We start from the raw sequence: 27,094 nt of genomic DNA on the forward strand, positions 1-27,094 counted from the left end.
TCCCACAGGAACACCCACCACCGCCGCGACAGCGAGGGTTTTTTAAAGCAAGGGATATTTTAATGCAATTTCTATTTATTTGATTACAATTTTCTGTCACATCAGTCGTTCGCTCCGGCTCCGGCCGAGCGCTGCCCGCCCGCCCTTCTCCCCACGGCAGCGCCCAGGGCTCCTCCGTCCCCCTCGGCCCGGTCACCGCAGCGCCCGGAGGGACAGAGCCACCACAGCCCCACCGCTGTCCTCCTCAGACCCCCTGTGCCCTCTCCCACCCGCTGCTCCCCCTGACGCTCCCTGTCCCCCTCACATCCCCTGTCTCCCACCAACCCAGGCCAGCGCCGGGATCCTCCTTAAGAGGCGGCGGCGGCGCGGGCCCCTCCCCACCCGGAGCGCGGAGCCGCCCGCGGCGGGAGCGGGACGCGCCTGGCGGAGCCCGGCAGCCGTAAGCGCGGGGTGGGAGCGGGGGCAACGCGGGGTGGGAGCGGGGCCGGGCGCGGCTGGAGTGGCCGCAGGGCGGGCGAGGAGCGGCGCCGGGGCCGGTGCGGAGCCGCCCCCGCGGCGGGACAGGACGGGCCGGGCCGGGGCCGGCGGAGCCCCCGCGGGGAACGGTCCCTGTGAGGACACCCCCGGCCGCGAGGGCTCCGAGAGGTACGGGGGAGGCAGCGCGGGGGGAGCGGGGTGGGAGCGGGACCGCGGGGTCCCTGCACAGGTCCCGCAGCTCCGTCCCCAGCCGGGGCCGTCCCCGCGGCTGGCACCGGCACGGGCACCGGCGGTAAAGCAGTCGGCCGTGGGAGCTGTGGGGAAGTGCGGCAGGGCGGCTGCAGAGGGAACATTCCGCAAAATGCCTGCGAGAACAGCTTTTCTCTTGGGTCTGATGTGAGAGAAATGCCTGTAAGAGTTCCTGGCCACAGCCTTTAGCAGGTTCCTGTTCGTTTACGTTGGTGTGATCATGGACCAAAATCGCGGAATGGTTTGGGTTGGGAGGGACCTTAAAGCCCATCCAGTCCCAACCACTGCCACGGGCAGGGACACTTTCCACTATCCCAGGTTGCTCCAAGCCCCGTCCAACCTGGCCTGGAACACCCTGGTTTTCATGGGGGTTCCGTGTGCCTCTTTGGGACCCGGCTCCCGCACTTAACAGGTGCAGGGTATTTGCCCTGTCCGGCCTCTGGCCCGTCCTGCTGCACCAGTGCAGAAGCTGCTGCCTCAGTGGTGGGACCAGTTCCTGTGCTGGTGGTCGTGCTCCCCCCCAGCAGCTCAGGGTTTGCACTGGGGTTTGTCCCCTTCCCTGGGGAACTGGTGTGAGCTGGGGCTGCCCAGAGCTTGTCCACAGGCACCTTGTGCCTTCCCTTTGGGGAAAATCCCTTCGGCTGCCTGAACTGCTGAGTGTGGAACTTGCCATGTGGATGATGGGATGCAGACTCCCGGTTAAAGCTCCAACCCCAAGGGAGGAGCAGTGGTGTGGGTAGGACCTTAACTGCAGTGGATGTTCCTGGCAGAAGATGCTGTTCCGCACCTCAGTAGGGTGAGATGCACTTGAAACTATTGATGCATGGGATCAGCTGCTTTGTGGTTACCAAGAGTTGTTCAGCCTGCTCAGGATTCCAGACAGAAAGCATGAATCTAAAATTAACGTGCTTATTTTAGTTCCTTTTTGTTAGTGAGAGGTTTTCAATATACAGTGTAGAGATAAGTGCTCTTCTAGCACTGTTGTCTCTCCAAATCTCCACGTTGGCCCTGTCCACCTTTCTGCACTCTCTTGTTCCCCTATGGTGGGGATCCATAACAAAAGAGAAATGCAAATATTGATTTATGCTCAAATCCCATCAATGCATCTCCTCCTGCATGGCCAGTCAATCTGCACTGGGAAAACACCAGTTTGACTCTTGGCACCAAGTGCTGTTTATGATTTGTTTTTCTTAAAAAAATTAGAGGAAAAACCAAAAAAAAAACAAAACAAAACAAAAACGGGGAGGAAAAGAAAAGTTATCCAATGCTGCTGCGTCACTAGGGTTGCATACTTGATTTCATTTTAACTTGAATATGTTCCACTGAACATTGTTATCATGGGTATAATTTTCATGACACTTTGAATAGGTTGCTTTTGCCAGTTGGCCTAAACCAGCTAGTATGAGAAATATTTCAGGTTTTGCCTTAGTTTTTCCCTTCAGTTCGTGCATTTTCATCCTACAGAGGGGAAAAATAATGAGCTTGGGGTGAGCACTGAGTATTTCCCTCAGAGGTATTCCTGCAAAGCCATTGAGCAAACTTCACTGACACTTTGGATAACCTCAGTTCTTCCTGACAATGCTGAGGGCCAAACCCAAGTGCAATGCAGCAATGACCTTCCAGATGCACATTGCTGCAGGAATAACAGGAATGGCTCTGTCGGAGTGTTTGAATTGATGTGCAACATCCAGGCATGTGGCAACTTCAGTGACTTCCATGTAGGCTGGAACAGGACAGCGTTGGCAGTGGAACTGGAGACTTGGGAACTGTGAATTCGAATCACGTGAAGTTAATTGAATGGCTTGGGCTGGAAAATACCAGGGATAGAAGCAAGCAGCATCCAGAGAAGGTGTCTCCCCCTTGTACCCAGAAGTTCAAGTATATGAGAACTGACTACAAAATATGAGAAAATACTTAGTTTTCCATGGCAAATTTCTAGCTCAAGAGGTAAAAGCTCCGAGTGTTGTATGGTCTGTGGTGAATGTGTGGAGTTGAGAGATTAAATTCCGATTTACTTTTTACCTGACACATAACACTGCTGTGGAGCAGAGTGTCCCTATCCTTCAGGGCAGTTCCGAGGAGGGGGAGTGGTCTTGGGGGAGCAAAACTGAATTCTTAACTAATTGTTTAGTTGACATTGATGAGCAAGTACCTGTCAAAAATATTGGTGCCTTACAGTCTGGACATCATTTAAGCAATAAGAGCAGGTCCTTCCCTACAGCTCTGGTTCAGCTAGGGATTCAGCTTCCAGTTAAGGCCTGGGGGCCACTCAGGAGACACACTTTTAAACTGAGTTTGCAACCAGTCTGGTTTTATTTCATTTGTCTTTTTCTAAACAGAAGCTCCACATAATTTGTGGAAGGATTTCTCTTTGATTTCATGGGAACAGGCAGCAGGATCTCGCTGCAAGGTGATGAACTCTTGTCTGTGTTTGCTGTGGCACTGTGATATAACTGTGTCTTTCTCAGTAGTCTGAAAAACAAATCCCAGAACCTGCCTTGGTAATGGAAATTACCTCATCACTGCCCTAGGTTATAATAACGTGATGTAGTAACAGAATACTTTCAAAAGAATTCTTCCTTTTTTAAAATAAGAAAAAAAGCAGCCCCTCACCACCTTGGTATTCAGACTTTCCTGAGTGTTTTCATTTACTGTTTACCTCAGAGAGATGACCCAAATTTCCTGACTGTACCAATTTCCAGTAGCCTGTGTGTCAACGTCTGGAGCAGAGTTACTCAGCTCATGAGGCAGGGATGGGAGGTGGGCTCTAGGACAAGGGAGAGTGGTCCCCAAAGCAGGACCAAACAAAGCATCGAGAAGCTTCCAATATTATTATATTTTTTTAAAACAGATTATGGGAGAAGTAAAAGGAAGTAGTGAGCATTTAATCTTTTCTCTAATTTTTAAAAGTGGAAAATATTGTGGCAATAACTGCAAGTGAGAATTCTTGGACTTTTTTTAGGAATTTCAATTAGTTCTCCAGCTTGAACACATTGTGGAGGTGTCCGAGGCCAGGTTGGACGGGGCTTGGAGCAAAGTGGGCTAGTGGAAGTTGTCCCTGCCCATGGCAGAGGTGGGGCTGGATGGGCTTTAAGGTCCCTTCTGGGATTCTGTGGCGTTATATAGTATGACACAGTTCCTGTAAAAAATAAACCCACAGTGTTGGTGAGGGGAAAACATCAACCATATATTGATAGTTGTACAGATTTGATTCGTTTTCTCACGGGTTCATTATGGGCTGTCAGCAGTGGTTTTTCCTCAGCCTGTGCTGGTCCTGTCTCAGCTGGCAGCTGTGCTAGGGGGACACAGACACTGCAGCTTTTCTCCCAGAACGTTTTCCTTTCCCAGAGAGTGGGTTGTGGGGATGACACTTCCATCTCAGTTCACGCTTTTGCTGCGTGCTGGGAATTCCAAGATTCTCGGCACGTGTAGGGAAGGATGTTTTTAGGATCTAGACTGACAAACAGCCGGAGTAGGAGTCAGTGTGGGAGTGTCCCAGACTCTTAAAGTGATCCCTGGAGGAAAAACAGGTGCTTCCATGATAAAATCCATGTGATTCTAAAGAGAGATCCCCCAGAGCACAGGGATGATGTGCTGGGAGTGCCCTTTGCTCTGTGCGAGGGGTAGAGTCCCTGGGGATGGTGTTGGAGCTGGAATGAGTGGATCCTGCCTGTGGTCTCTGAGCTGGGCTGCTGTCCAAGCCCTCTTTAATTGTGATGGTTAATCTCCTTCCAGATGAGTGGTAGCATGGGTAACTTGGAGAGAAGGATACAGAGCTGCTTTTTCTCCTGATAAAAACATTGCTTCAGCTTAGGATGCTGAAAGTGTATTTTTCAAAGTACAGCTTAGCCTGCAAACAAAAATCTTTGTTTTTCCATCTTTCCAGCTTCCCTAAATATTTAGGGAAAATTTAGGAAGGAGACAGAAAATACAGGGTCAAAAGCTTCCACATACACAAGTTCTGAACTATTTGAGATGTATCAGTCACCTGTGTGTTTTTATGGTTACCTGATAGTAAAGCTGTTGAACTGACTCATCTTTTATATTCATCTCGTATTTTCCTTAGAATGATTTCAGCATAAATCAGTAAGACTCTTAATTTCTTTTCCTACTAGTAATATCAGTGCTCATATCCTTTGCCAAGATGTTTAGGAATGTGCAGTTCCGTAATAAATGATCCTTTTATATTTACTGGGATTATAAAGGCCCTTGCTTGTGCACACACAGAGATCTTACAGTAAGATCTGTACAAGCATGTATTTCTTGTGGTAAGTGGCAGTCCCAGCCCCCAAGGAATTGCATTTTATTAAACATGTATGAAGGACAAGACTGGTAAGTGGAATGTTGCAATAGATGGAGCTGATGGAGTAAGAATTGGATGCACATGTCCAGGCTGTCTCATCCCATCTGCTCCAGTATGGCCTTGGCCATACTATTAAATAGAAAGATTTGGCCTTACAGGTTCGGTGCGAGGTTACTTTTGATTTGGTGATGCTTTTTTTCCCCCCCTCCCCACTACCATGTCTATTTCTCAAGGGTAGAGATTATAAATAGGGTTTGATTCCTAAAACTGTGTTACTCATGCATTTAACTTACTGCACTGTCAAATGGATGCTAAAAACAAATGTCCCCAAGCAGAGGTTTCATTCTGTCCCATCTCAGGGGAAAGCAAACAGCACCTGTGGGTGATTGCACTGAACAGGGAGCAGCTCTGGCTGGGGCATGCTCGATCACTTTGCATGCTCCATCCCAAAAACTGTGCCTTTGGACCCCAGATGCAAAACTGGAGCTCTATGCAAAGCCAGCAGCTGCTGCCTCATCTGGCAGTCCTGGGAGAAACAGCACAAAACTACATTTTGGGGAGAAGGTGGTTGTAAACCGGTGGAATGTAACTGAGTAGAAGCTTTCTGGTTGATTGCCTTGTGCTCTGTTTTTCAAAACTGGCCTATAATGGAGAATTTTAAAAGACTTTTGAGGAGCATCTGTTCTTTAATTTCATAAATATGGGTGTGTGTTAAGTGAACATTGCAACAGTGGCCATCTCTTGTCCTAGATAATTTCTATAAAATACAGAACCAACTGTTCATGTGCTGCTGTTCTGTTTGAATCCTTTTCCTCCTTAATCCACAGAGAATGGATAAAGAGTTTCTAACCACAGAACTGAGTGTAACACCCCTTTATCTCCTGATAAGGGCAGGACTCTGTAAATTTCACAAACCTGGTGTTTGGGGACTGTTGTATTGTGAAGAGAAACTAGTTCTCCCCATGTAACCAAAGCCCTACAGCTGTGACTTAAGGACAGTGCTGGTGAAAAACCTGCCACAAAAGGGAACAGGAGCTTGCTAAGAGGAGGGTGCTGGGAAGCAGGTCCTGGTTTCTCTAAATCTGGTGTATTTTTAGGGGGTTTTGTTTGTTTCAGGGACGATACTCTCAGACTCTCTGCTTTTCCCAGGCACTGTGAGGTTCCCTTAAGGAGCTGCTGTGAAGCCTGTGCTGATGGTAATGAGAACCAGCTCTTTGCTAATGGCAAAGCCTGCCAACATCTTGCATTTCTCTGGCATTTTCCACTTGGAATAGCACATGTCCACACAGGCTTTCTTGATGAGTGATTACATTCAGCTGGGACATGCTTCCAAGTGTTATTTTGCTTTTGATACTTAAATTCCTTTTTCCAAGAATCCCAAATTCGTTAACTCAGTGTGTTACTCAGTGAGCTCTTCAACTCCCCTGTGGCCTGGAGAACACAGGTTATATTTTTATAAGGGTGTTTTTGATATAGAGAAAATTAGATTGGCTGTTAGGAAGAAATCCTTCCCTATGAGGATGGGGAGGCCCTGCCACAGGGTGCCCAGAGAAGCTGTGGCTGCCCCTGGATCCTTGGAAGTGTCCAAGGCCAGGTTGGATGGGGCTTGGAGCGCCCTGGGACAGTGGAAGGCATCCCTGCCCACGGCACAGGGTTGCACTGGATGGGCTTTAAGGTCACTTCAAATCCAAACCTTCTATGATTCTGTGAAATTAAATGGCTTCTTCCGAGGCATTAAGTCAAATCCGAATCAAAATCACCATCTGAAAGGAATGCTGTGTGCAGGGAAAGTTGTTCTCCCACAGCTGAGAGTGACCTTTACTGGCCACTTAGTGGCTGTTTACATTTAACTGCTGTTTTGGGTATAAATGGGGTTAAACTCTTCCCCCAAAGAGTTTTATTTAAACTGATGTCGTTTTCTTCTGACAGCTTAGTGCTTTGACAAATTGACATTTTCTTTACAAAAAGTCTTCTTGAAAAGTGCTCAAACACCTGTGCTATATAATCTCTGCCCTGTAACGTGTCAGTCATTTCCCTTTTACCACAGAGCCAACACGTCCATGGGTGTTTAATATGCTGAGAGAGCGTTTGAGTTGGCAAAGGAGGTAGTAAGCCCTCGGTGTCTTAAGAAATAGTTAAATTAGAAGCTTAGGTAGTTTGGTAAGAGAGTAGTCATAGTTCATTTAAGTTTCCTGAACCAATCCTCTGTGCCTCAGAGAGAAGCATGAAAGTCCCCCTTGTGTCCCTGATTTTGCAAAGCTCTTTTAACAAGGGGATATGTAAATTTGGGGTTTCTTCCTCCCTTTTACTTTTGAAGTCATCGTTTGTGGCTCCTTAGTGACTGAGAATTATTGTGTCACACTCCTGAAGGCCATGTTTAAGTTGCTGTGTTTTTATGGGTTGTGTTAGTTCTGTGGTTTTTTTCTGCTTTATGTAACCACTGATGGAATTAACCTTCTGGTACTGGCAGAATCACATTACAGTAAAGAGAAAATTATTTGTTTTTTGCTTATGATAGAGAAAATTTTCCAAGAGTTGTATAAAGATGTTATTTCCAGTTTTAATCTATCTCCAAAGCCTTAGTTGGGAATGTTCGGCATCAGTTTGTTTCGGCTTCAGTCCTTCCCTTCATCCTCTCAGGGCTTGGCTGTGTGAATAACAGTTACCTAAAAATGAAGTGGCACCTGATTCAAAGCTTTTTTCCTAAATCAGCAGGGGTGGCACTGGAGCTCATGCCACAGCTCAGCGTTTTCACTGTTGGCATTCTGAATCCATCCGAAATGGTGGGGCAGAAAATTGAAGCCCTTGGAAAAGAGCAGGAGCACGGCCTTGTTGGCTGGGCAGGGCTGGCAGAGCCGCCCAGGGAACAGAGAGCTTGGGGAAGTTGTGAGAGCCACAGCACAGAAAGAGGAAGCCCAGGAAGAGGCAGTGAGGCACTGCTCCCAGTGTGGTCTCCGGGCAGGAAGGTGCCACTGCTCACCCTCTCCAGCAGGACAGGAGGGTGGAGCAGAGCCCAGCCAAGGCTTGTGGAGAAAGTCAAATCCCCTGAGCAAATCTTTGCCAAAATGAGGTTGCCTTCAAACACAAGCTGGAAGCTCAGGAGCTGCTTGCTCCTGAGAAGTTGTGGCTGCCCCAACCCCGGAAATGTCCAAGACCAGTGTGGACAGGGCTTGGAGCAACCTGGGATAGTGAGTGGCATCCCTGTGGGTGGAGTGAGATGGTCTTTAAGGCCCATTCCAGCCCAAACCGGTCTGGGATTCTGTGTAACAGCTCAGATCCAGGGCTGAAGGTCTGCTTGGCCAGAGGCTTGGCTGTGTGGAGCTAGGTGGGGTTTGCTCCAGGTCTGGCTTTGCTCAGCAGCCAAGGGTTGGATACAAGACAAAGACCACTGTTATGGAAGTACTTAATCTCTCCTCTCAAAAATATAATATATGCGTTGGGCATGTCTATGTTTGTCTTTGTGTGTAAAACATATATTTATGTTACTTACTCAGACTCCAGCTTGTCAATAGCCATAAAATATTTCCATATAAATTTTACTTGCAGCATTTAAAGAGGCTGAAAAATGCCAGCATCAGAAGTTTGTTCATGACTACTTTTACTAGAAAGTCCAGACAGATTTCCTTGAGTCACTCCAACTTTGTCATGCTTTAAGTGCCGTAGAGACCAAAGGAAGTGCTGCACAATTGTCCCCTTCGCTGCAGACGATGACCAGAGCTCGTGTTTGGAGTGAGGAGCCCAAAACCAGAAAGCTGAGTCACATTGTGCAGACATGACGAGTGGGAGATGACAAAACACACCTTGTGTGTGCAGCCCTTCCTCCAGCCTGGCAGTGCCAGCAGCCTGGGTGTGCTGGCCGGGGCTACAGCCTGTGCCAAAAATGCCAGGAAATCCCCAAAGTTGATACCAATTGAACTGAAAAAAAGTGAAACAGATATTGAAAGGAAATATTGACCTTATGTTCAGCTAAATTTGTTTTGCGTGCGTTACCTTACCAGAAGTCTGCTGTTAATTTTACCAGCTCTTTCCGTTTTTAGCTGGTTTTGTTGGTTTTTTGTGTGAAACCACTGCATAACTGTAGTGCAGAAGGACTGTCAGCTGCAGTTGAAGCCTGAGTGGATCAGGCACCTTTGCATGTTGGTTTCTTCCCCCAAAACCCCATAAATACTTAAACAAAAGGTAATTCTAATGTTTTCCCTAGGGTTTTTGTTTTTAAACCATTCCTACTTTACAGCAGGGAAGCAAAAGAAGGGGAATGAAGGCGTGGATAAGTTAAAGATATGTAAGAACCAAACCCTCGTGATTTCAATGAAATCTTTAAAAGATGTTGGCCCAGAAATACTTAGAAGTTGGCTGAGGTCAATGCTGTCCCCAAGGGACAGGGATGGATTTGGAATGAGATTTTTGGAGGCTGATTCTAGACCTCTAAATCATGCAGCAACAGTTCTTTCCACAGTACCAGTGAGGCTTCTGGAAGGGGAATCCTGAGCTTTTGGCAGGCAGCAACTCTTGACCACAGTGCAGCAGAGCAAGTGGAAAGTTTTGCCAATGCTCCAGGTAAGAAAGAAATGCAGGGGAGGTTTTTTCCTTCCTTCCCCCCTTCACATGAGCTTTAAAGGAACATAGTCAAGAAAAAGCTCTGCCCGGTCAGGTGTTGCAGTTGAGATGTCTATCATTTAATTTTAGGAGTTCTTGCATAAGTGTTTGCATTCCTGGCAAGACTTTGGAAGCTGCCACTGGCAGTGAGTTTTTCCATTTCAGAGAGCCTGGCTCTAGGTTCTTGGGGCACCCAGTATCTCAGAATTCAAGTGCGAGCCTTAAGCTGGGCTTCCAAAAGTGAAAATACCTTTAAACAAATAACTGTCAAACATCTCTGGAAGTGTCCAAAGCCAGGCTGGATGGGGCTTGGAGCAACTTGGGGTAGTGGAAGGTGTCCCTGCCCATGGCAGGGGATGGCACTGGATAGGCTTTAAGGTCCCTTCCAACCCACTTCATTCCAGGATTATATGATGAAAAGTTTAACTGTGGAATAAGTAGTTTCCAAATTCCTAATGTACAGAAATGCTGGGCATTTTTCCATCTGCTTTTCCTAATTGCACTGTGCTCGTAGTAAATTACCTGCGGAGATGGTCTTGCAATGACACAAATTATAGGTGGACTTGAGTAGTACATTGTAATTGTTTTAGGTCTATATGCTAATAATTCTTTTTCATGGAACTTCCATCAGATTTTTCACATTCTTTATCTCTTCTTCTTGCTGGAAAACAAGTGAGCTGGTTCCCACATAAGCCTGACCCACACAGTGGGGATTACTGGTCAGCTGCCTGAGGTTTTTTCACCAGTTTTGAGACTCTGCCATCTAAACACTCTGCCTTGTGGCTTTGATTTCTGTAGGAAAGGATAGTGATTGTTGCCATTTTTAAAGAGTATTCTTGGCATCTCTCAGCTGAGCTTGTTTTTTTCCCTCTCAAGGCCGTTTTTTATTTCCAGTGCGATTTAAGTTGAAGTAAAATATGACGTTGGAGAACACTTATTTAAAGGTATTAACTCAATTTCATTCCTGGAATAGATGAACTCCTTACTTGGAATTCACTCAGTTCACGTTGAAATCCTTCTGTGAGTTTGCCATACAGTGAGTTCACGTATGGCGACATGGGTTTTTCTCATAACCCCACAGGCTGTTGCAGCGAGTGGTTCTTGTTAAGATTCCTTTGCGTAAGCAGGATAATTGTAACATAAACCATTGTGCCCTGAATCAGTTGCCTCTTCCGCAGACCTAAAGATGGTGTCCATGGGGAAACTATAGCACTTGGCTGGGTTTTCTGTCCAGGGAACTTCCATGGCCCATATGACACAGGTGTGGGTATTCAGGCAGAGATGCTTCCAGCCTCTTGAATATTCCTGTTGGGGAGGCCATTCCTTGCAGAATGTAAGATAGGGAGGATGTTTTTTTTTCTTGGATTGAATCCAGCCTAATTCAAGTTTATTAAAGGACCATGTCTGATGCCCCTGACTCCCCTGGCCTTGCCTCCTGTAACATGGAGTGTATCAGTGGCCTGATAATTCTGCGACTTCTGTCTTCCTCACTTTTGGCCTCTGAAGTAGCCTTTAGCACTAGAGAAGGTGATACTTTGAACTGGTGGTGATTGTTGGGACTTTTCCAGAGTTTCAGCCCTGCTAGAGTGTTTACAGCCCTCCTTCCACTGTTGCTGTGTCACCTATACTTTCAGTAATTCCTTACAGGCCAACAGGTCATCTTTAGAAAAATATTCACTAGCTTTTCATCTATTACCTCCCCTATAGCAGGAAGTCAAATGTGGTTTCCAAATCTTAAAATCTCCTATCTAGCTATGCTGTGTCAACTTCCTTGATGAGCTTCACCCCACAGTGTCCCTCCAAAAATGTGGCACAAAGGTTGAGCTTTTTGCCGTTCTGCTCGGAATCCTTCCACCCACCCATGTTTCCTTAGCAAGGCATGGGGAGAGCAGTCATAGAACTACAGAGTCATTGGGGTTGGAAAAGGCCTGTGACCGATCCCCATCTTGTCAGCCAGATCAGAGCACTTCCCTGGACACCTCCAGCGATGGGGACTCCACTGTGGGCAGCCCGTTCCAATGTCTGACAACCCTTTCCATGAAGAAATTTTTCCTGATGTCCAACCTCACAGCCTGAGGCCGTTCCCTCTCCTCCTGTCTCTGTTCCCTGCGAGCAGAGCCCGACCCCCCCGGCTGCCCCCTCCTGTCAGGGAGTTGTGCAGAGCCACAAGGTCCCCCCTGAGCCTCCTTTCCTCCAGGCTGAGTCCCTTTCCCAGCTCCCTCAGCCACTCCTGGTGCTCCAGCCCCTTCCCCAGCCCTGTTCCCTTTCCTGGACACGCTCCAGCCCCTCAAGGTCTCTCTGGCCATGAGGGCCCAGAACTGGACACAGCACTCGAGGGGCCTCAGCAGTGCCAGCACAGGGGACAGTCACTGCCCTGGGCCCGTGGCCGGAGCAGGGCTGGGACAGCCCAGTGACCATTGGCCTCTGGTCTGCCTGGGCATACCTGGGCTCATTTTTAGGTTCTGTCCCCAGTACCCCCAGGGCCTCTTCCAGCTTTCCAGCCACTCTTCCCCTCAGCCTGGAGCTGCATGGGGCTGGGGTGACCCAAGGGCAGGACCCAGCACTTGTCCTTGTTGACCCTCATCCTGTTGGCCTTGGCCCATGGGTCCACTTGGCACATGAACAGAGCATCTACTTTTCCATTTGTGGTGGAAGTGGAGTGATGGGTGCTCTACATAGAGTCAGAGGTAATCCTTCCTCCTTGTGTGGGAAGCCCTAAATTAAGAAATAACATTACAGTGATTTTCCAGGATGCTGGGCAAAGTCATGTAGAAACAGCATATTTGTTATTTCTGTTATACAATCACAGGATCAATCTAACCAAATAAAATGCTGTAATCTGATTTGATAGAAATGGAGGGTGACATTCATACAAAAAGCCTGAGTCATTACTTAGCTTATTTTCTACCGTTTACTCTTCTCCTAATAGATTGAAAGTTAATGACTGTGCTGGTGAGTCACACTTATTATTTTTAAAATTTTTCGTGTCTTTGATTTTTGAAGAAGAATTGGACAGCTTGATATAAACAACCTCCCTCTAATGATTTTTCTTACACTCATGAGGACGTATTCTGGTGATGATATTTGTATTGTGCTGTGTTTGCTCATTTTCAGAGCTTTTCCACTCAGTGAGACTAACTCTGGAGTAAGCTTGTGCTCAGCATGGGAAAAATCTCATTATTCTTATCTTTGATATATCCTGTATGATTGAATTACCTGTTTACTGAGTTTGAAAGTTTACTGAGAATGAAAATGTTCCAGTAATAATGTGTGTATGTGTGTGTGTGTGTGTATAGCTTCTTTTTCTGAGTTGTTTTGTTACAGTCAGTCTTCCAAGACAATAATCCCTTCTCCACTTCAGTCTGTCACCTCAAGTGAGAAGGATCTGAGATCACAGAAGTCTCTTGACTCAAGGAGGGATCCAGCTATCCACTGACAGCTTGGTACTGATGGCATCTGAAACTGTGCCTAGCCATGGAACACCCTTGTCCTGACAGAAGCAGAGTTCACTTTTGGGTGAAGGTGAGATTTAGGCATTTAAGGAAAGGCTGGCTCTCCATGACCAGGCTGAGATTTATGGCGCTTGGAGAAAGGGAAAGGCTGTCTCTCCATGACAGGGCCAAGCTAAAGTGTGGTCTGTTTGCTGTGTAGTTTGTAAACTTGGACATTGGCTAATAAAACAGTGCGAATCAGAGGGTCATGGAATGATTTGGGTTGGAAGGGAAATTAATGCCCATCTAGTCCCAACCCTAGCCGTGGCAGGGACACCTTCTACTAGCCCAGGTTGCTCCAAGCCCCATCCAACTTGGCTTTGGACACTTCCAGGGATGGGGCAGCCACAGCTTCTTTAGGTACCCTGTGCACAGGGAAGAATTTCTTCTTTATGTCGCACCTAAATTTCCCCTCAGTCAGTTTGAAGCCATTCCCCCTACTCCTGTCACTACAATTCCTGATGCAGAGTCCCCTCTGGCTTCCTTGTAGATCCCTTCACATCCTGAAAGGCTGCTGGGAGGTCTCCACACAACCCTCTGTTCTCCAATTAACTTCATCTCTTTTTTGATTTCCTATAATATACAGTTAAACAGTCTGGCCAGCTTAATGTTGGTGGTGCTGTCTGTGAGGTGCTTTTCCTTTAGGAAGGAATGCTGTCAGCCCCGGCAACAGTGCAGTCACAGATGGTGTGATACCACCAGATATCAGGGAAACAAAACAATCTCTGTTGGTACTATCAGAGTGTCCTTGAAGATGTGTTTAGAGGCACTGTTTCCCCTACATCTGCCAAGGGCTGGGCTCACCAGCTCCAGCTCAAGTGCAGGACTTTGTGTGTGCTTGCGATACAGCCCTGAATTAGTTACAGTCAGCCTGGGGAGGAGGAGGCTGAGGGCAGAGCTCACCAGGGGCTGCAGCTGCTCCCGAGGGGCAGCTCCAATCTCTGCTCTCTGTGACCAGGGACAGGACCCAGGGAATGGCTGGAGCTGTGCCAGAGGAAGGTTTTCCTTGATACTAGGAAAAGGTTCTTCCCCCAGAGGGTGCTGGGCACTGCCCAGGCTCCCCAGGGAATGGGCACAGCCCCGAGGCTGCCAGAGCTCCAGGAGCGTTTGGACACCGCTGCCAGGGATGCACAGGCTGGGATTGTTGGGGTGTCTGTGCAGGGCCAGGGGTTGGACTGGATGGTCCTTGAGGGGCCCTTCCCACTCAGGACATTCTGTGATTCCATTAAGACTTTTCCATTAGGCTTTATGGGATGGACAGTGTGTAGGTGAAGTGTTAAGCAAGATAATTTTGGGATCACAGCTTTATTTGCTGCAGATGTTTGCAGTGAACATTCTTCAAGACTTTCTTCACAGCTCTTGATGAGTGTAATTGGGATTTCCTGCTAGTGCTGTATTTCCTGCTCTGCTGCCACACTGCGAGTTTTAGATCTAGAAATGTCTTCGTGTGCTTTACCCAAACTCCATGGATAATGTAGTGTGAGTTTCCAGAGGGTGTGGTGTAATTAACTCATTTGAATTAAATCCACTGTAAGGGTTGTAAGTATTCAAGTCACTTAAATGTCTGCTTTCTCTTGAGATGTCCTGCTGGCTCTGGGAAGAGCATGGATCCCTGGGCCCCTGAAATGGCACCAGGGCCTGTGCTCGGGTACCTGCCTGTGTTTATCACATCCTGAGAGACTGATTAACACAGCAAGCCAGGAGCTCCTATTTGGAGTCACACAGCATGGGCAGGGCTGGGATGTGCCGTACTGCTTGTTGGAGCTGTGTGGGAGCCCGGGATCCCAGGCTTCGTGTGTGGCACGGAGGTCTCTGTGCTCCCTGGGCCTGCTGTCCCCGCTGAGAGCCCTGCCTGTGGCCCATGCTCTGGGCGGGTGTTGGGATGCAGTTGCTGATGACGTGGTCGCATTTTTGTCCGCCTGCATGATCCTTGCCTCATCCAGCATGGAGGGCAGATGGCGCTTGGGGACTCATCCTGGCCCCGTAGCCAAAGAGACTGTTGTCTGCAGCACCACGAACGCGCTTCCTGCAGATGTTGAAACAAATGAGGCGGGGGGTTGTAGGGAGAGAGCATGATCTCATGTCTGAGCCAGCTGAGGGATCATCTGGGGAACTGGAACTCTGCCTTTAGGATGCAGGACATTAACTCAAACCAGGCTTTTCGTCCTGGGTCTAACCTGTTCTCTTATTTCCCCAGACAGAGCAGTATCCTTGGCTTGGTTTTGTGTATCCTCTCAAAACGAGCATGGTAGTTGGCTGTGCACTTAGGGGAAATGTGTATTTAAGGTTTTGCAAATTTCCTCTCCATTACGGTGATTGGGTAGCTCCTGTTGTTCCCTTTTCTGGATTGCCTTCCAGGCTGGCAGCAGTTCCTCCAGAACTGATATGGCTGGGCACGTTTACCACGATTCTCCAATGCTGAAGTCTTTCTTATTCACACTTCCTCAGATAAAAATGAATAAATAAAGCCAGGGTGATCCCTAGCCTCAAACTGTTGTTAGGGCTGATAGGAAGGGGTGGTCAGGCATGACTGGGAAGTGATGGAATCACTGTCCCTGGAAGTGTTCAGGAAACATGTGGGATGTGGTGCTTTGGGACATGGTTTAATGATGGACCTGGCAGTGCTGGATTAATGGTTGGACTTGATGATCTTGGAGGGCTTTTCCAGCCTTAATAATTCAATGATTAAAGAAAGGATATTGTAATGTTCTAGTAATCATAAAGAAACTAAAGTTGTATTATAATGCCTTCATGCAGTTGCTCAAGAGCAAAGATTTGCGAGTGACATAAATCATTGTTTAGGGCTTATCCTGCCATTTCAGAATTGAGGATTAGGAATCATTCCCTCGAGAGAAAACCCCACATGGTGCTTTGTTTCTTTGAAATTTCTGCTGGTGGTTCAGGTCTGACTGTGGTCCAGCTGGATCTGAGAACTGATCCTGTCCAGCAGTTCCCAGGGTTTTTTAGAGATGCAGAAAGGAATAACCTCTGTTACTTTGATGCTTGAAAACAGTTCTGAAGTTGAAGGCCTCTGGTGGCCCCTGATCTTCACAGAGTGCTCAGAAAGCAGTGGCCTATGGAGAGCCTGTTGAAGTCCTGCCAGCTGGTTTGCAGTTTGCCCCTCGAAGCCTCTGGAGCATCTCCAGACAGCCGAGGTGGCTGGGAGGTTACACACAGCTCCAGCTGTAATTCCCTTCTCGGATTTACAGAGGGCAATATTGCTGCTCCTGCAGAGCTCACAATCCTAACTAGGGTTGTAATGGGTGGAAGCATAAATACTACAATGTATTTAAGGAATAAATGTATTCCTTTCTTGTTTATCTGTAGAGCTGCTAGAAACACTGGAATGACTGGAATTTAAGAGACTTGATTCCTGCTCTTACCCTGAGGCAGAGGAAATAGGCACGAGAAATTTCTCCAGCTCGGACAGGTAAATACCTGTATCTCCATAGCTTATGTGAAATTAAGTTCTTGGTAAACAAACAAATTGTGGAAACCGTCCTAAAGAGTAGGAACTGATTTGCTCTGTAAAATACAGTTTAAAAGGAACAGATTAATTTTAATTATATCTTTTTCTTTATTAGAAAAAGGACCTTTCTGCTCTGAAAAAAGGGGAACTCTGCTCTGAAAAAAGGGGAAGCCTCTCCTGTGTGGGATTGAAATAGATACTTGGCAGTTGTCTTGAATAAAAACGAAGGCAAAAATGTCTATTATAGATCCTTATCAACACATTGTGGTAAGTAGCGCTGAATCTTATATATATCTACACCATCTTCTCTGATATCTACTGTCTTGTATAATGACTTCCCTGCTGGAAGTTACTCTCAATAAGCACATATCACTGGAGTTATTACTATTTCCTTCAAGAAATGGTTGGTGTGTCTAGCTTTCTTCCTTACAGTGGAGTTTTGGGGCGGGGGGTTTTGTACTCTTTTCCTTTTCATTAGTATGAATGGAGGGATAAGTTGACAAGTTGGGATATTTAGATCTTAAACTGGTGTATATCAGTAATGTTGGTTCAAAGAGAATCCTCAAAATATATCGTGCAAACTCTGAGTGAGATGATCTGTGCCACTCAGCAGCACACTGTTCCCCTGCTTCCCTTCCTCCTGCTTTATTCCAGTGTTCCTGCTGCATCCTTGTCCCAGCTGTCACACCCTTGGGATGGCAGTGAGCCAATGGACGTTCCTGAATGAGCAAAGACAAAAATTTCTTAGGGAGAAGTCCTTCCCTGTGAGGGTGGGGAGGCCCTGGCACAGGGTGCCCAGAGAAGCTGTGGCTGCCCCTGGATCCCTGGAAGTGTCCAAGGCCAGGTTGGACGGGGCTTGGAGCCACCTGGGCCAGTGGAAGGTGTCCCTGCCCATGGCAGGGGGTGGGGTGAGATGAGCTTTAAGGTCCTTTCCCACCCAAACCATTCTGGGATTCCATGGAAGGGTTAGAAAATCTGTTCTGTGCTGTTAGAACTGGCCCAAGGTGAGCTCAGCCTGTGGAGGTGTAGAAGTAGGGACAAGGGAAGTGGGAGTAGAACTGCCCTTCACGGGGCAAGCCCGTGGCTGCGCAGCCACTGACCACTGGGATGTTCACACGTAGCTGTGCTGGAAGTGAGTTTCCAAAGCAAACACTGGAACAGCAATTCCTGCCCAAGCTGAAATCTGGAGCCATGCTGGGCGTGTTCCTATCAGGGGCTTCTTGTAACAGCATCATGCTGACTGTAGCACCAGTGAGGTGTCCCCAGAAATAGCTGCCACACACTTGTCAGTGTTTTACGTGGCTAAAAATACTCCCTGAGCTTCCTAGAAGTGATCTCTTATCAGCCCTGTGGTTTGTGCCCCGTGCACTCACATCCTCCACATCAATGTGCAGCCAGCAGATGTCAAACTGGCTTTTACTCCCTCGCCAGTCCTGTGAACTGCTGGGAGGGAGGGCAAACCTCAGGGTGATGTCTGTGTAAAAACAATACTGACTTAATTCCTTTCAGCATCAGTGCCCTCTCCTGGATGGATTGCTTGGAATGATCTGTACCTTTATGGGAGAGGTCTCTGAGGCACTCGGTTGTATTTTATCGATTCACTGACGTAAAAAGACTTTTTGATACCAATAATCAACAAAATGGAGCTGTCCTACATATATAATATAATGAATGAAAAGTGTGTGTAGTAAATGTAGTTACAGCTCTCTGGGAATGCTGAACTGTTGCTGTGGGAGTGTTGCTAATTCCAGAATCAACACTGTTCATGCAAGAGCTGATCCTTTAATTGCTTGGAAAGTGAATGGAAATCTTTGAAGTTTTTTAATTTGAAAACTGAAATCCCTTGGAAAATTTTACTGAAATTTCAAACAGTCAAGGGCAGCAGGCTCACATCAATGCAAAATCTTGCATTTAAATTATAGTTGGCATTAAATTACTCAAAAGGATTCTGCATTTTCCAGAAGTCCTTGTGCTAACTGTTGCATGTTTTCTGATGATTTCTTTTCTTCTCATTTTATGAAAGACTCTGAGGTATAAATTAAAATGTTCAGAAAGCTGCTGCAGGTGCAGACAGAACTGACTATACCAAAAATGCAAAGAATTCAAGTGTGTAATACATCTTCATTTACTTTGATATGGGGGATAAATATTATAAGAATGGGAAAAATGACTTCAAGATAAAATTTGTGTGTGTGCATAAAAGTTTGTCTTAATTGTAATATCCTGTGAAAGAAGAGCATGGACTCCATGAAAATTAATTACTTAAGTAAACAGGCAAATATTTTCATTTGTCTAGCCCCATTGTTAGCTCAAGTGTCCTTAACATGAAGGAAGTAAACCCATTTAATACTTGTGCAGTCTGCCTGTGCCAAGGCCTCCTGATTGCCTGGCACACAGAATGCCAGTGTCCTGGTGGAGCTCCGCTCCGTGACTCAGCATTCTGGAATATTACACATGTGGTATTGGACACATGCAAATCCCTGCCTTTCTGGGCACGTCCGGAAGGGCGGCAGGGAAAACCCGCCTGTGTTACGGGAGATCTTGGGGCTTGTCCCAGCCCCTGGTGGGAAGGGGGTGGTGTTTGCTCACAAACACAGGGACATCTAAAAGAGAGCAAAGCAGATAATTAGGGAAATGTTACTGGGGGGAAGGAAGGCACTCAAAGGTGAGAGAGGAACAACGGAGGCAGGAGCAGGAGTTGTAAGAGATGGAGAGCTGAGGTCAGGTGTGAAAAGAGGAGATGCTGAACCATGGCTGTGCAGTCATGGAAAACCTTGTGGATTGAATAGTGAACACTGTCCACCTGAGTTTCCATAACTCAGAAAACCCACATTCAGACAGGGCACAGTGAAAACTTCTTTTCTCCTTTCCTCTCTAAATTTCTGGAGAAAGAGGAAGTGAAATGAAACACATGTAAAGCGAGGTCACTTTGGACAGTGTGTTTTAGTTTTTTAAATCCATGGAATCCCAGAATGGATTGAGTTGGATGGGACCTTAAAGCCCATCCCACCCCACTGCCATGGGCAAGGACACCTTGCCCTGGAGTTAATTGTGAGCTTTTGAAATTTGTAACCTGTCCTAGATTTTTAAAGGAATGTAGATGTTGCTTCTCTCAGTGTTGCAAGGTTTAAGTGATTTATTTACCATCATCTGTTTTTCAGAAGTACTTGAGGAGTTTGTACAGATTTTTATCAAGACTTAAGGTGAACATAAGTCACATGAGAAAATGCAGCTTAGTCATCTAAACTAGCAAGGGCTGGATTTGTAAAGGCATTCAGAGTCAATGCATTTATCGTGGTGTTTTCAAGGGGCTTCTTCAGAACTCCCTTTGAAAATCTAATAAAAAAAAAATCTTCTGAAATATGGACATTTAGGCCTTTTGATCTCCTTAGAAACTGGCCCCTAAGTGGAAAATTGCCCTAATTTCCGCTTGCACTTAATCTGCATGAAAAAACATTTATTTTGGTGTAAGAAGAGATCTAGACTTTAGAGCTTCCTGTGTGTATTTGTGGGTTTTTTTGGGTTTTTTTTCCCTAAGAGGGAGATTGTTTATTTCAGTAGTGGCAAATTTCCTCTAAGTGTGTGGCTATGGCCAGATATTAATAACTGTGTATAACTGCAATCCTCAGTGTGTTGTTTTGGGTGAGGCACAGGGAAAGAAGATACTGCTTTTCTGTTTTGCCAGGCCTCTGTGTTCTCACGTGCCTTTCAGAGGATCCCAGTCTTAAACCAGACTTAATTTTCCTGGCAGTACAACAGCTGGAATGACGGGGGTTGGTTGCTGCTTGAGTCAATAAAAAGCAGTTTTTGTGATGGCATTAGTAAAACAATTATCAGCTTGTAATAGAAATAGTGATGGTCCCTGTGCTGCTGGGAAGAGAAGAAACTGGTAAGTGATGGCTTGGCCTTGCTTTGATGGTAGACATATGAATTTAGGCATGTGAGTTTAGACGTATGGGAGATGCAAGCAAATTACAGAGTGCTTGTTGCCAGGGAGTATTGTGTAGTATCCCCCTTTTCCAGCCAGAGCTGTGGGACACCAGAAGTGCACATGAATTTCACCTATCAGCTGAGAACTAAACCCAGCACGCCCATGTCCCATCCTTGTCACTTAATTGCAACTCCTCTTCCCTGCTAAGTGCTCAGTGATCTCTGATTTGTGGTCTCCAGTGAGGACAAGCTCTTTCTTGACAGCTGAGAAAAAGGAGGCGGATTGTGTGTTTGTAGTTTGGGCTGTTTCTTTTAATTACAAGGTTGGATATGACAAAGGAAATGCTTCAGTCTGTATGAGGAAACAGGCCAGTTGTGAAACCAACTTCATCAATCTGACATACCTGGGAGATAATATAATAGGGAGATAATAAAGCAGCTTTGAGCATTTTCAGACAGCAAACTGAAAATAGGGGGCAGCGAGAGCCGGTGGTTTCTGGAGAGTCACAGCTTGTAAAAGTACTTGGGGCAGGGTAAATGACAGAGCTGGGGTGACCTCACATGGTTGTGTTCCCAGCCCTTCCCAGATACCCACAAAAATCCCCATTTACCCTACTGTGAGGAAAACTCTGGAGATTTTTTTGCCCTGTGGCAGAGGCAGAAATGTATTCAGGGAGAAGTCATATCCTCCTTCCTGTTCATCCATCTTGAAGCTGCAGTTCAGAAGGTGATGGATGTCACTCAGTCATTGGGATGTCTTCATGTCAGCCCATGGAAAGCTGTTAAATAGGTGTTGCTCCTTAGGAACTTTGGGTTCCCACAGCTGAACCCTCTCTGCTGGGTCTGATGCTTTCGAGGTGAGCAACATCCCGCTGAGAGTATTGGGAAGAGTCTGAATTTCCCTCTTCCTGTGGTTGCTGAACCACTTGCTGTGCCTTGATGGTTTCAGTGCACCACGCTTGGTATTGCCACAGTTTCCCCTGCCTGCTCACTTGGTCTTGGATCCACATAACTCCTGTGGCTGCCAGGGGAAAATTCCAGAGCCAGGCAGACAGTCCTGGCCGGAGCCTCCAGCAGCTGGCAGAGCGTGGGGGTGATTACAGCCAGATAAAGCTGCTGAACTCGGTGTCTGGGTCAGGCAGTGGCTGCAGTGAAGTCATCCCTGTATCACTGTGGGCATTTTCTCCTGGAGCCTTTGCCATGGGGATGTGGCCGTGCCTTTGCACACCTCAGGCTTCTGCAGGAGCTGTGTTGGTATCACTGGAGGTGCTTTTTAATGAGTCCTGACTCAAGTGCCACTTAAGTACTCACAAGTCACTTTTGCTGTTTTTAGGAGATTAATTTTGGCTTTCTTTTTTTTGAGAAAATGATATGTAACCTATAAGATATTAACTTTTTTCTATATTTGTATGAAAGGGATCCAGTTTGGCTCAGGTCTCTGGGTGTGAGCTGTAGACACAAAATAAGGGTTGCCTGAAACAACCAGTTCTAAAAAAAAAAAGAAAAGGAAGCGTCCAGATGAAAATTAGCAAGAAGGCACCAGGCAGAGCCTGAATGAGCATGTCGTGTAGCAGGGTTATTGTCTATGATTTTCAATAAATTTCAGTGAATTTCCTGATGGTGGCCTTCTCCCTGGTTGTTTTGTTCCCAGTGACTGATAGGCTGTGTTTATTTTAATGTACTTCACAAGGTTGGTGGGTGGTTAGGAAAAAATAGGAAATATGCAATTGTGTGAGACCTGATCCTGGCTTTAATACCTCACATTTCCTCCCAGTCTCTGTGTCCCTGTAAAGCCATTGTTGGCTGTCCTGCAGTCTGTGCTGGTGATTCTCAGTGGTATCCAGCAGGTTGGTCAAACTTTGGGCTATGCAGATAAAGCAACAGTAGAGCTGAGTTGGTGACCTCTTTTTATTAAGGCTTTTACTTTTTGTTTCTTAATTTCACATCTTTTCCTACTTCCCTGGCTTGCTGGGGACACACCTGCTCCTAGGCAGGCAGCTCCTGCTGTGTTTGGGCTTTGCAGGAAATGGGAACCTTCAGAAATTGCATGAAATGTGCTGGTGACTGTTTTAACAGCTTGCTTTGCACCTTCCTTACATTGTCTCTTGAGGATGCTTTCACACTGAATATTGATATGTACTAGAAGGTACAGCACTAACTCTACCCCTTGCGTGTGCAGCGTGCATTTATCTATTCCAGAACACAGACTTTGAAGTAATTCCTGCCATTCTTTTTAGCAAGGGAAGGCAATTACCACAACAAGCTGTAAAATAGCCTGGTTTTATTTTTCCCTTGCCATACCCAGTGGTTCCTGCCTGACTAAATGCCTCGGAGCAGGTTCTGTGGTGAGGGAGGGGGAGTGTTGTTGGTTGAGATTAGTAGGTGTGGCTGCAGGAAAATCCAGCAGCCCCAGTGCAGGTACCTCTTGGTAAAGCTCCAGGGTGCAGTTCAGCTTTAGGATGCTCTATCCAGTATGAGTTTCCCTTACATTTTGACTGGGTGATTTCTCTCTCTCTGTTTTTGGACACAGTGAAACCTTATTTTGATAGATGGGGTTTCTTTTTTTGGTTCTGGAGCTTAATCACTTCTCACTCTCTGACTTCCAGGTGGAACACCAGTACTCACACATATTCACTGTGACAGTAAGGAAAGCCACAAATGTCACCAAAGGAGCCATTGGTGACATGCGTGAGTATTTCTCTTTCTGTTCTGCCTTTCTTCCATGAGCCTGTTGCCGTGGGCAGGGGGATGTGGTGACACATTGTGCATTAAATGGTTGTTAGTGGGCTGGTGGTGGGTTTCTGTCTGCCTTGTTAAAGCCAGGGCAGAGTCCCCGTGTCGCTGCTCACTCTCATTCGGAGAGCAGATCTGCCGCTCCTTCTTTCCATTGATCCAGAAAGGCTGAGTGAGTTGTAAGCGATTTGCCTCCAAGCCAGCAACACCTACAATTAGCTTTTTGGCTCAGTCAGAAGTGCTGTGTGAGTGCAGTGAAACTGGAAATTGCTGCCTCCTCACAGGGCTGTGGTTTGGTGGGGGAAAGAAAGAGCCCAGAGCTCTGCTGAGTCAGTGCAGAAAGCAGAAAAAATGTAAGGCCATTTAAAAAAACCCACCCAAATGGGTCAGCAGATCTTGTGGTAGGGAGATGGATGATGCCAGCACTTCTTCCTCTTTCTGGGAGTCTGCTGAGCCTCTGGACTTTGCAGCTGAACAGGAAACCACTAAGAAGAACAGCTCTGCTCTTCTCTTAAGGGGGGAAGAGGGAGAGAATATTGGCTGAATCTGCAAAAAGAATATTCCTGCTTCCTTAGATCTGACTGCTTTGCTGCCAGGCCATGTCTCCCTTTTCCCAGTGCTCCCCAAGGCTTGCAGGCTGGGGCAGGAAGGATGAGTGTGACTCTTGGCTCCTGCTCTCCCATCAAGCTGATTGGACATACAAGTGTTTCCCAACTCCTGGAAACTTACTTTTGGGTCAAACTACAGCAGCTCCTCTGACCCACAGCTTTGCTTCAGGGGGTTTTCATAACTGAAGTCTACTGTTGATGCTAAAATTGTGGGAGGGATACTTGAAAGGGGGATATTCAACAGCCACAAGTACAAGGGAAGAGATGGGAGCCCTGGCAAAGGGGAAAAAGGGAAGCTATCTGTCATCCCCTGTGGGGTGAGGGGTAGGAGCACACAGAGAAGATGCATTGGGGTGTGGGGGTGTGTGTGTATATACATATATATATATATATAAAATTTCATCTATATGGTGGTCTTTAGATAAGAAGACCTCAGGAAAAGTGCTGGAAGAGAGGAACAAGGAGCCTGTGAGTTTGTGTGTGTGTAAGAAGATGAGTTAAATGGAAAGACACAGGTTCTACACGGGTTCTTGGACACAGGCGTCTGTCATGAGACAGTGGGGGCAACATGCAAAGGGAAAAAAGGGAAGTTGAAGTGGGGGCCCCATGATATGATATTAAAGGGAGACTAAAGGGTGATGAAAGCCTGGAGATCATGGCAACTTTGTGCACCAGAGCAAATACTGTCCTGTATAAAGTACTGTCCTATGAAGTATAAACTTCAAATACTATCCATCAATATAATTGAATTTTTTTTCTAGAAAAAACCCTCTTGTCTTAGCAAGCCATCAAAATCGAGAAGCTGCTGAGGAAGAATATTTTATTTTGATCAAACCTGCCAGAGTGATGCTCTGGGGCCACTGAAACCTGGTTGGCTTCTTCTCTGAGGCAGCTGCCAGAGCTCAGTAGCCTGAGGCACCCCCAGTCTGGGGCATCTCTGGGTGAGCTTCCAAGGACCCAAGGCTGGTCCTTGGGGTCCTGGCAAATCCCCCAAAGTGAGAAAAACAGATCTTTGCTTCTTTTTTTAATTTTGGGAAAATTAAAAGTGTTTTTATTCCCTGTTACTAGAGCGTGGCAGCTACCTGATCAAATGAGTGATTGTGTTAATTGCTATGAGGAGGTGCTTAAAGCTGTGAGTGGGGAAGGGCCTTTACAGTTGATTGTGCCAACCTATATGTATATATATCTTTGTTTTATTTGATTTGATCTGCCTACTGCCCAAAATGAAACTTGTTGAGGGAATTGCTGAACTTTCCCATCGGGTTTTTTATCTCAAGGACAGGAAGGTGGCTGTGACAGACCACATGTGAACCCTGGTTGGGGTGGGTGCCTGAGTGTTGCTCTCCCCTTATGGATGCTCCCAAGCTGTTGACTCTTCTGGGGGATTGCCCCAAATTTTTTCTGCTGTTGTTGCTCCGGGTTATGAACCAGAGATGCTCTGGGAATAAGAGAGTTAATTTTACGTTGTGGGGTGATGGAGGCCTGGGGGAACATGAGGGATTTTGTATGTTTTGCTGGTTTTTTTTCCGTATCAGCCTTTCCAAGACTTTCTGGAACAGCTCTGAGAGATCTGAGCAAATCTAAGTCTATGAAATACGCTGAAGTGCTTTGTGTGATATTTTTCGTCCTGAGGCTCTGAAGTCTACCTCTGCTCAAGGAGTTTTAGCTGGCAGGTCTGGTGTGTGTGGTGCCCCACTCCATGGGTGGCATGGAGGCCCTGACTCCTCTGTCATGGCCATCCACACCTCTGTCTCCTCAAGCCCAGGCTGGGAAGATAACCAGTATTTCTAGAAAGTTTTCCAAGATTTCTTGAGCTCTTCATGAATGGGCAGTGTAAGTGGTTGTGTCATCCTCAGGCCATTTTGTCATTCTGTGGATCTGTGTGTGGGGGTGATAAATGAGATTTCCTGTAAGAACTCACCACCCAGGATGGTGGGGAGGGGGCAAAAGAAGTTTGAGGGCAGACCCTTTCCTTCCCAGCAGTTCATTCAAGTCTCTTATTTCAGGTGTCTGCCCATTTACTGTTGCCTCTGTGGAAGTCCTTCCTTTACTGGTGTCACTCATTTCAGTTTTAGTGTCCCTGTCCGGGTGATTCCCATGCCCTGGATACCATCCTGTCAACATCCAGGTGATGCAGCTGTAGCTTTACAAAGGTTTAAATCCTGGTTTAGAGGCTGCTGCTCTGGTAGGTGTGCTCCGCTCGTTTCCAGGCTGGAAGTTTTGTGAGGTGAGTAAGTGCAGCAGAGGTGTGCTGGCTGACCTTGGCTGGCCGCTCTGTTACTCCCTCTGTCAACAGGACAGGGCGAGAACATGATGTAAGGGTCAGCATGAGGACAGGGACATCTCTCACCTCTTACCCACACAGGCAAACAGGTTCAGTTTGAGGAAATGACTGTCATTTATTGCCAGTTAATTGTAGCAGAGTAACATAGTCAGAAATAAAGCTAAACCTACCTCCTGCTGTACACCTTTCCTTCTTTCCTGCTGCATCCCTGTACCAGCTGTAAATGGGATTGGAGTCAGCCACTGGACCCTGCTGAACTGGCAGAAACACAGTTCGATGAAAAAGAAGACAAAAAAATTTATTAGTAAGAAATTGTTCCCTGTGAGGGTGGTGAGGCCCTGGCACAGGGTGCCCAGAGAAGCTGTGGCTGCCCCTGGATCCCTGGCAGTGTCCCAGGCGAGGTTGGACGGGGCTTGGAGCAGCCTGGGCTAGTGGAAGGTGTCCCTGCCTATGGCCGGGAGTGGTATGAGTCCCTTTCAATCCAAGCCATTCTAGGATTCTATGCCCCTGCTGCCCAAAACCTGCCATATAAAGCTATTACAAGGTGAAATATCAAAAAATCTGCATGGCTTTGGTGAGGATTTCATTATCTTAATAGCTTAGCTTGCTGCTGATTGCAGACCTTGTAAAATCACTTCTCTGGACCTCTTGAAAAAGACCTTGCCTCTGCCCCAGTGAGTTCTTCTATAGTAGATGTGTAGTTTTGAGTCTACTCAGATGCCACCTGAACTGTAGAGCCTTTCCTTACTTCCATGACAGTACAAAAACTTGTAGGAAAAAAGACCAGAGTCCCAAACTGCAGCATTGTGAAAGAGAAATGCTTGCAAACTGGGTCTCCTTTCCATAGCATCTCTCCCCTTCTGGATTTTCAGGGATCTTGGTGGAAAACTGGGTCAGAGGAGGCATTGTAAAATTTGTCTTCTATCTAGATAGAAGCGTTCTGGCTTTCACAAC

At 46.7% G+C, this 27,094-nt stretch overlaps 1 protein-coding gene across 8 annotated transcripts in view; it reads left to right on the forward strand.

Annotated features, from left to right (window-relative positions):
- Positions 1 to 346: 346 nt before the first annotated feature.
- PLA2G4A (phospholipase A2 group IVA) overlaps positions 347 to 27,094 on the forward strand; it is a 70,202-nt gene continuing 43,454 nt past the window's right edge. Inside the window, exons 1-6 of one of the 8 annotated variants that reach the window (XM_042033865.1) lie at positions 540 to 645; positions 9,486 to 9,586; positions 12,987 to 13,147; positions 16,444 to 16,546; positions 16,701 to 16,852; positions 23,122 to 23,203. In XM_042033865.1, coding sequence (XP_041889799.1) covers positions 16,820 to 16,852; positions 23,122 to 23,203 — 115 coding nt within the window. In that variant the 5' untranslated portion in view covers positions 540 to 645; positions 9,486 to 9,586; positions 12,987 to 13,147; positions 16,444 to 16,546; positions 16,701 to 16,819. Of the gene's footprint in view, positions 440 to 537; positions 646 to 9,485; positions 9,587 to 12,986; positions 13,148 to 16,443; positions 16,547 to 16,700; positions 16,853 to 22,949; positions 23,015 to 23,121; positions 23,204 to 27,094 lie in introns of those variants that run through there. The other 7 variants (XM_042033869.1, XM_042033870.1, XM_042033867.1 and 4 more) reach the window with 7 other exon arrangements.

Source organism: Corvus kubaryi, unplaced genomic scaffold (genome assembly GCF_017639235.1).
Source record: "Corvus kubaryi isolate FWS band 111438036 unplaced genomic scaffold, C.kubaryi_AGA036_p1.0 37361, whole genome shotgun sequence".
Taxonomy (NCBI): Eukaryota; Metazoa; Chordata; class Aves; order Passeriformes; family Corvidae; genus Corvus; species Corvus kubaryi.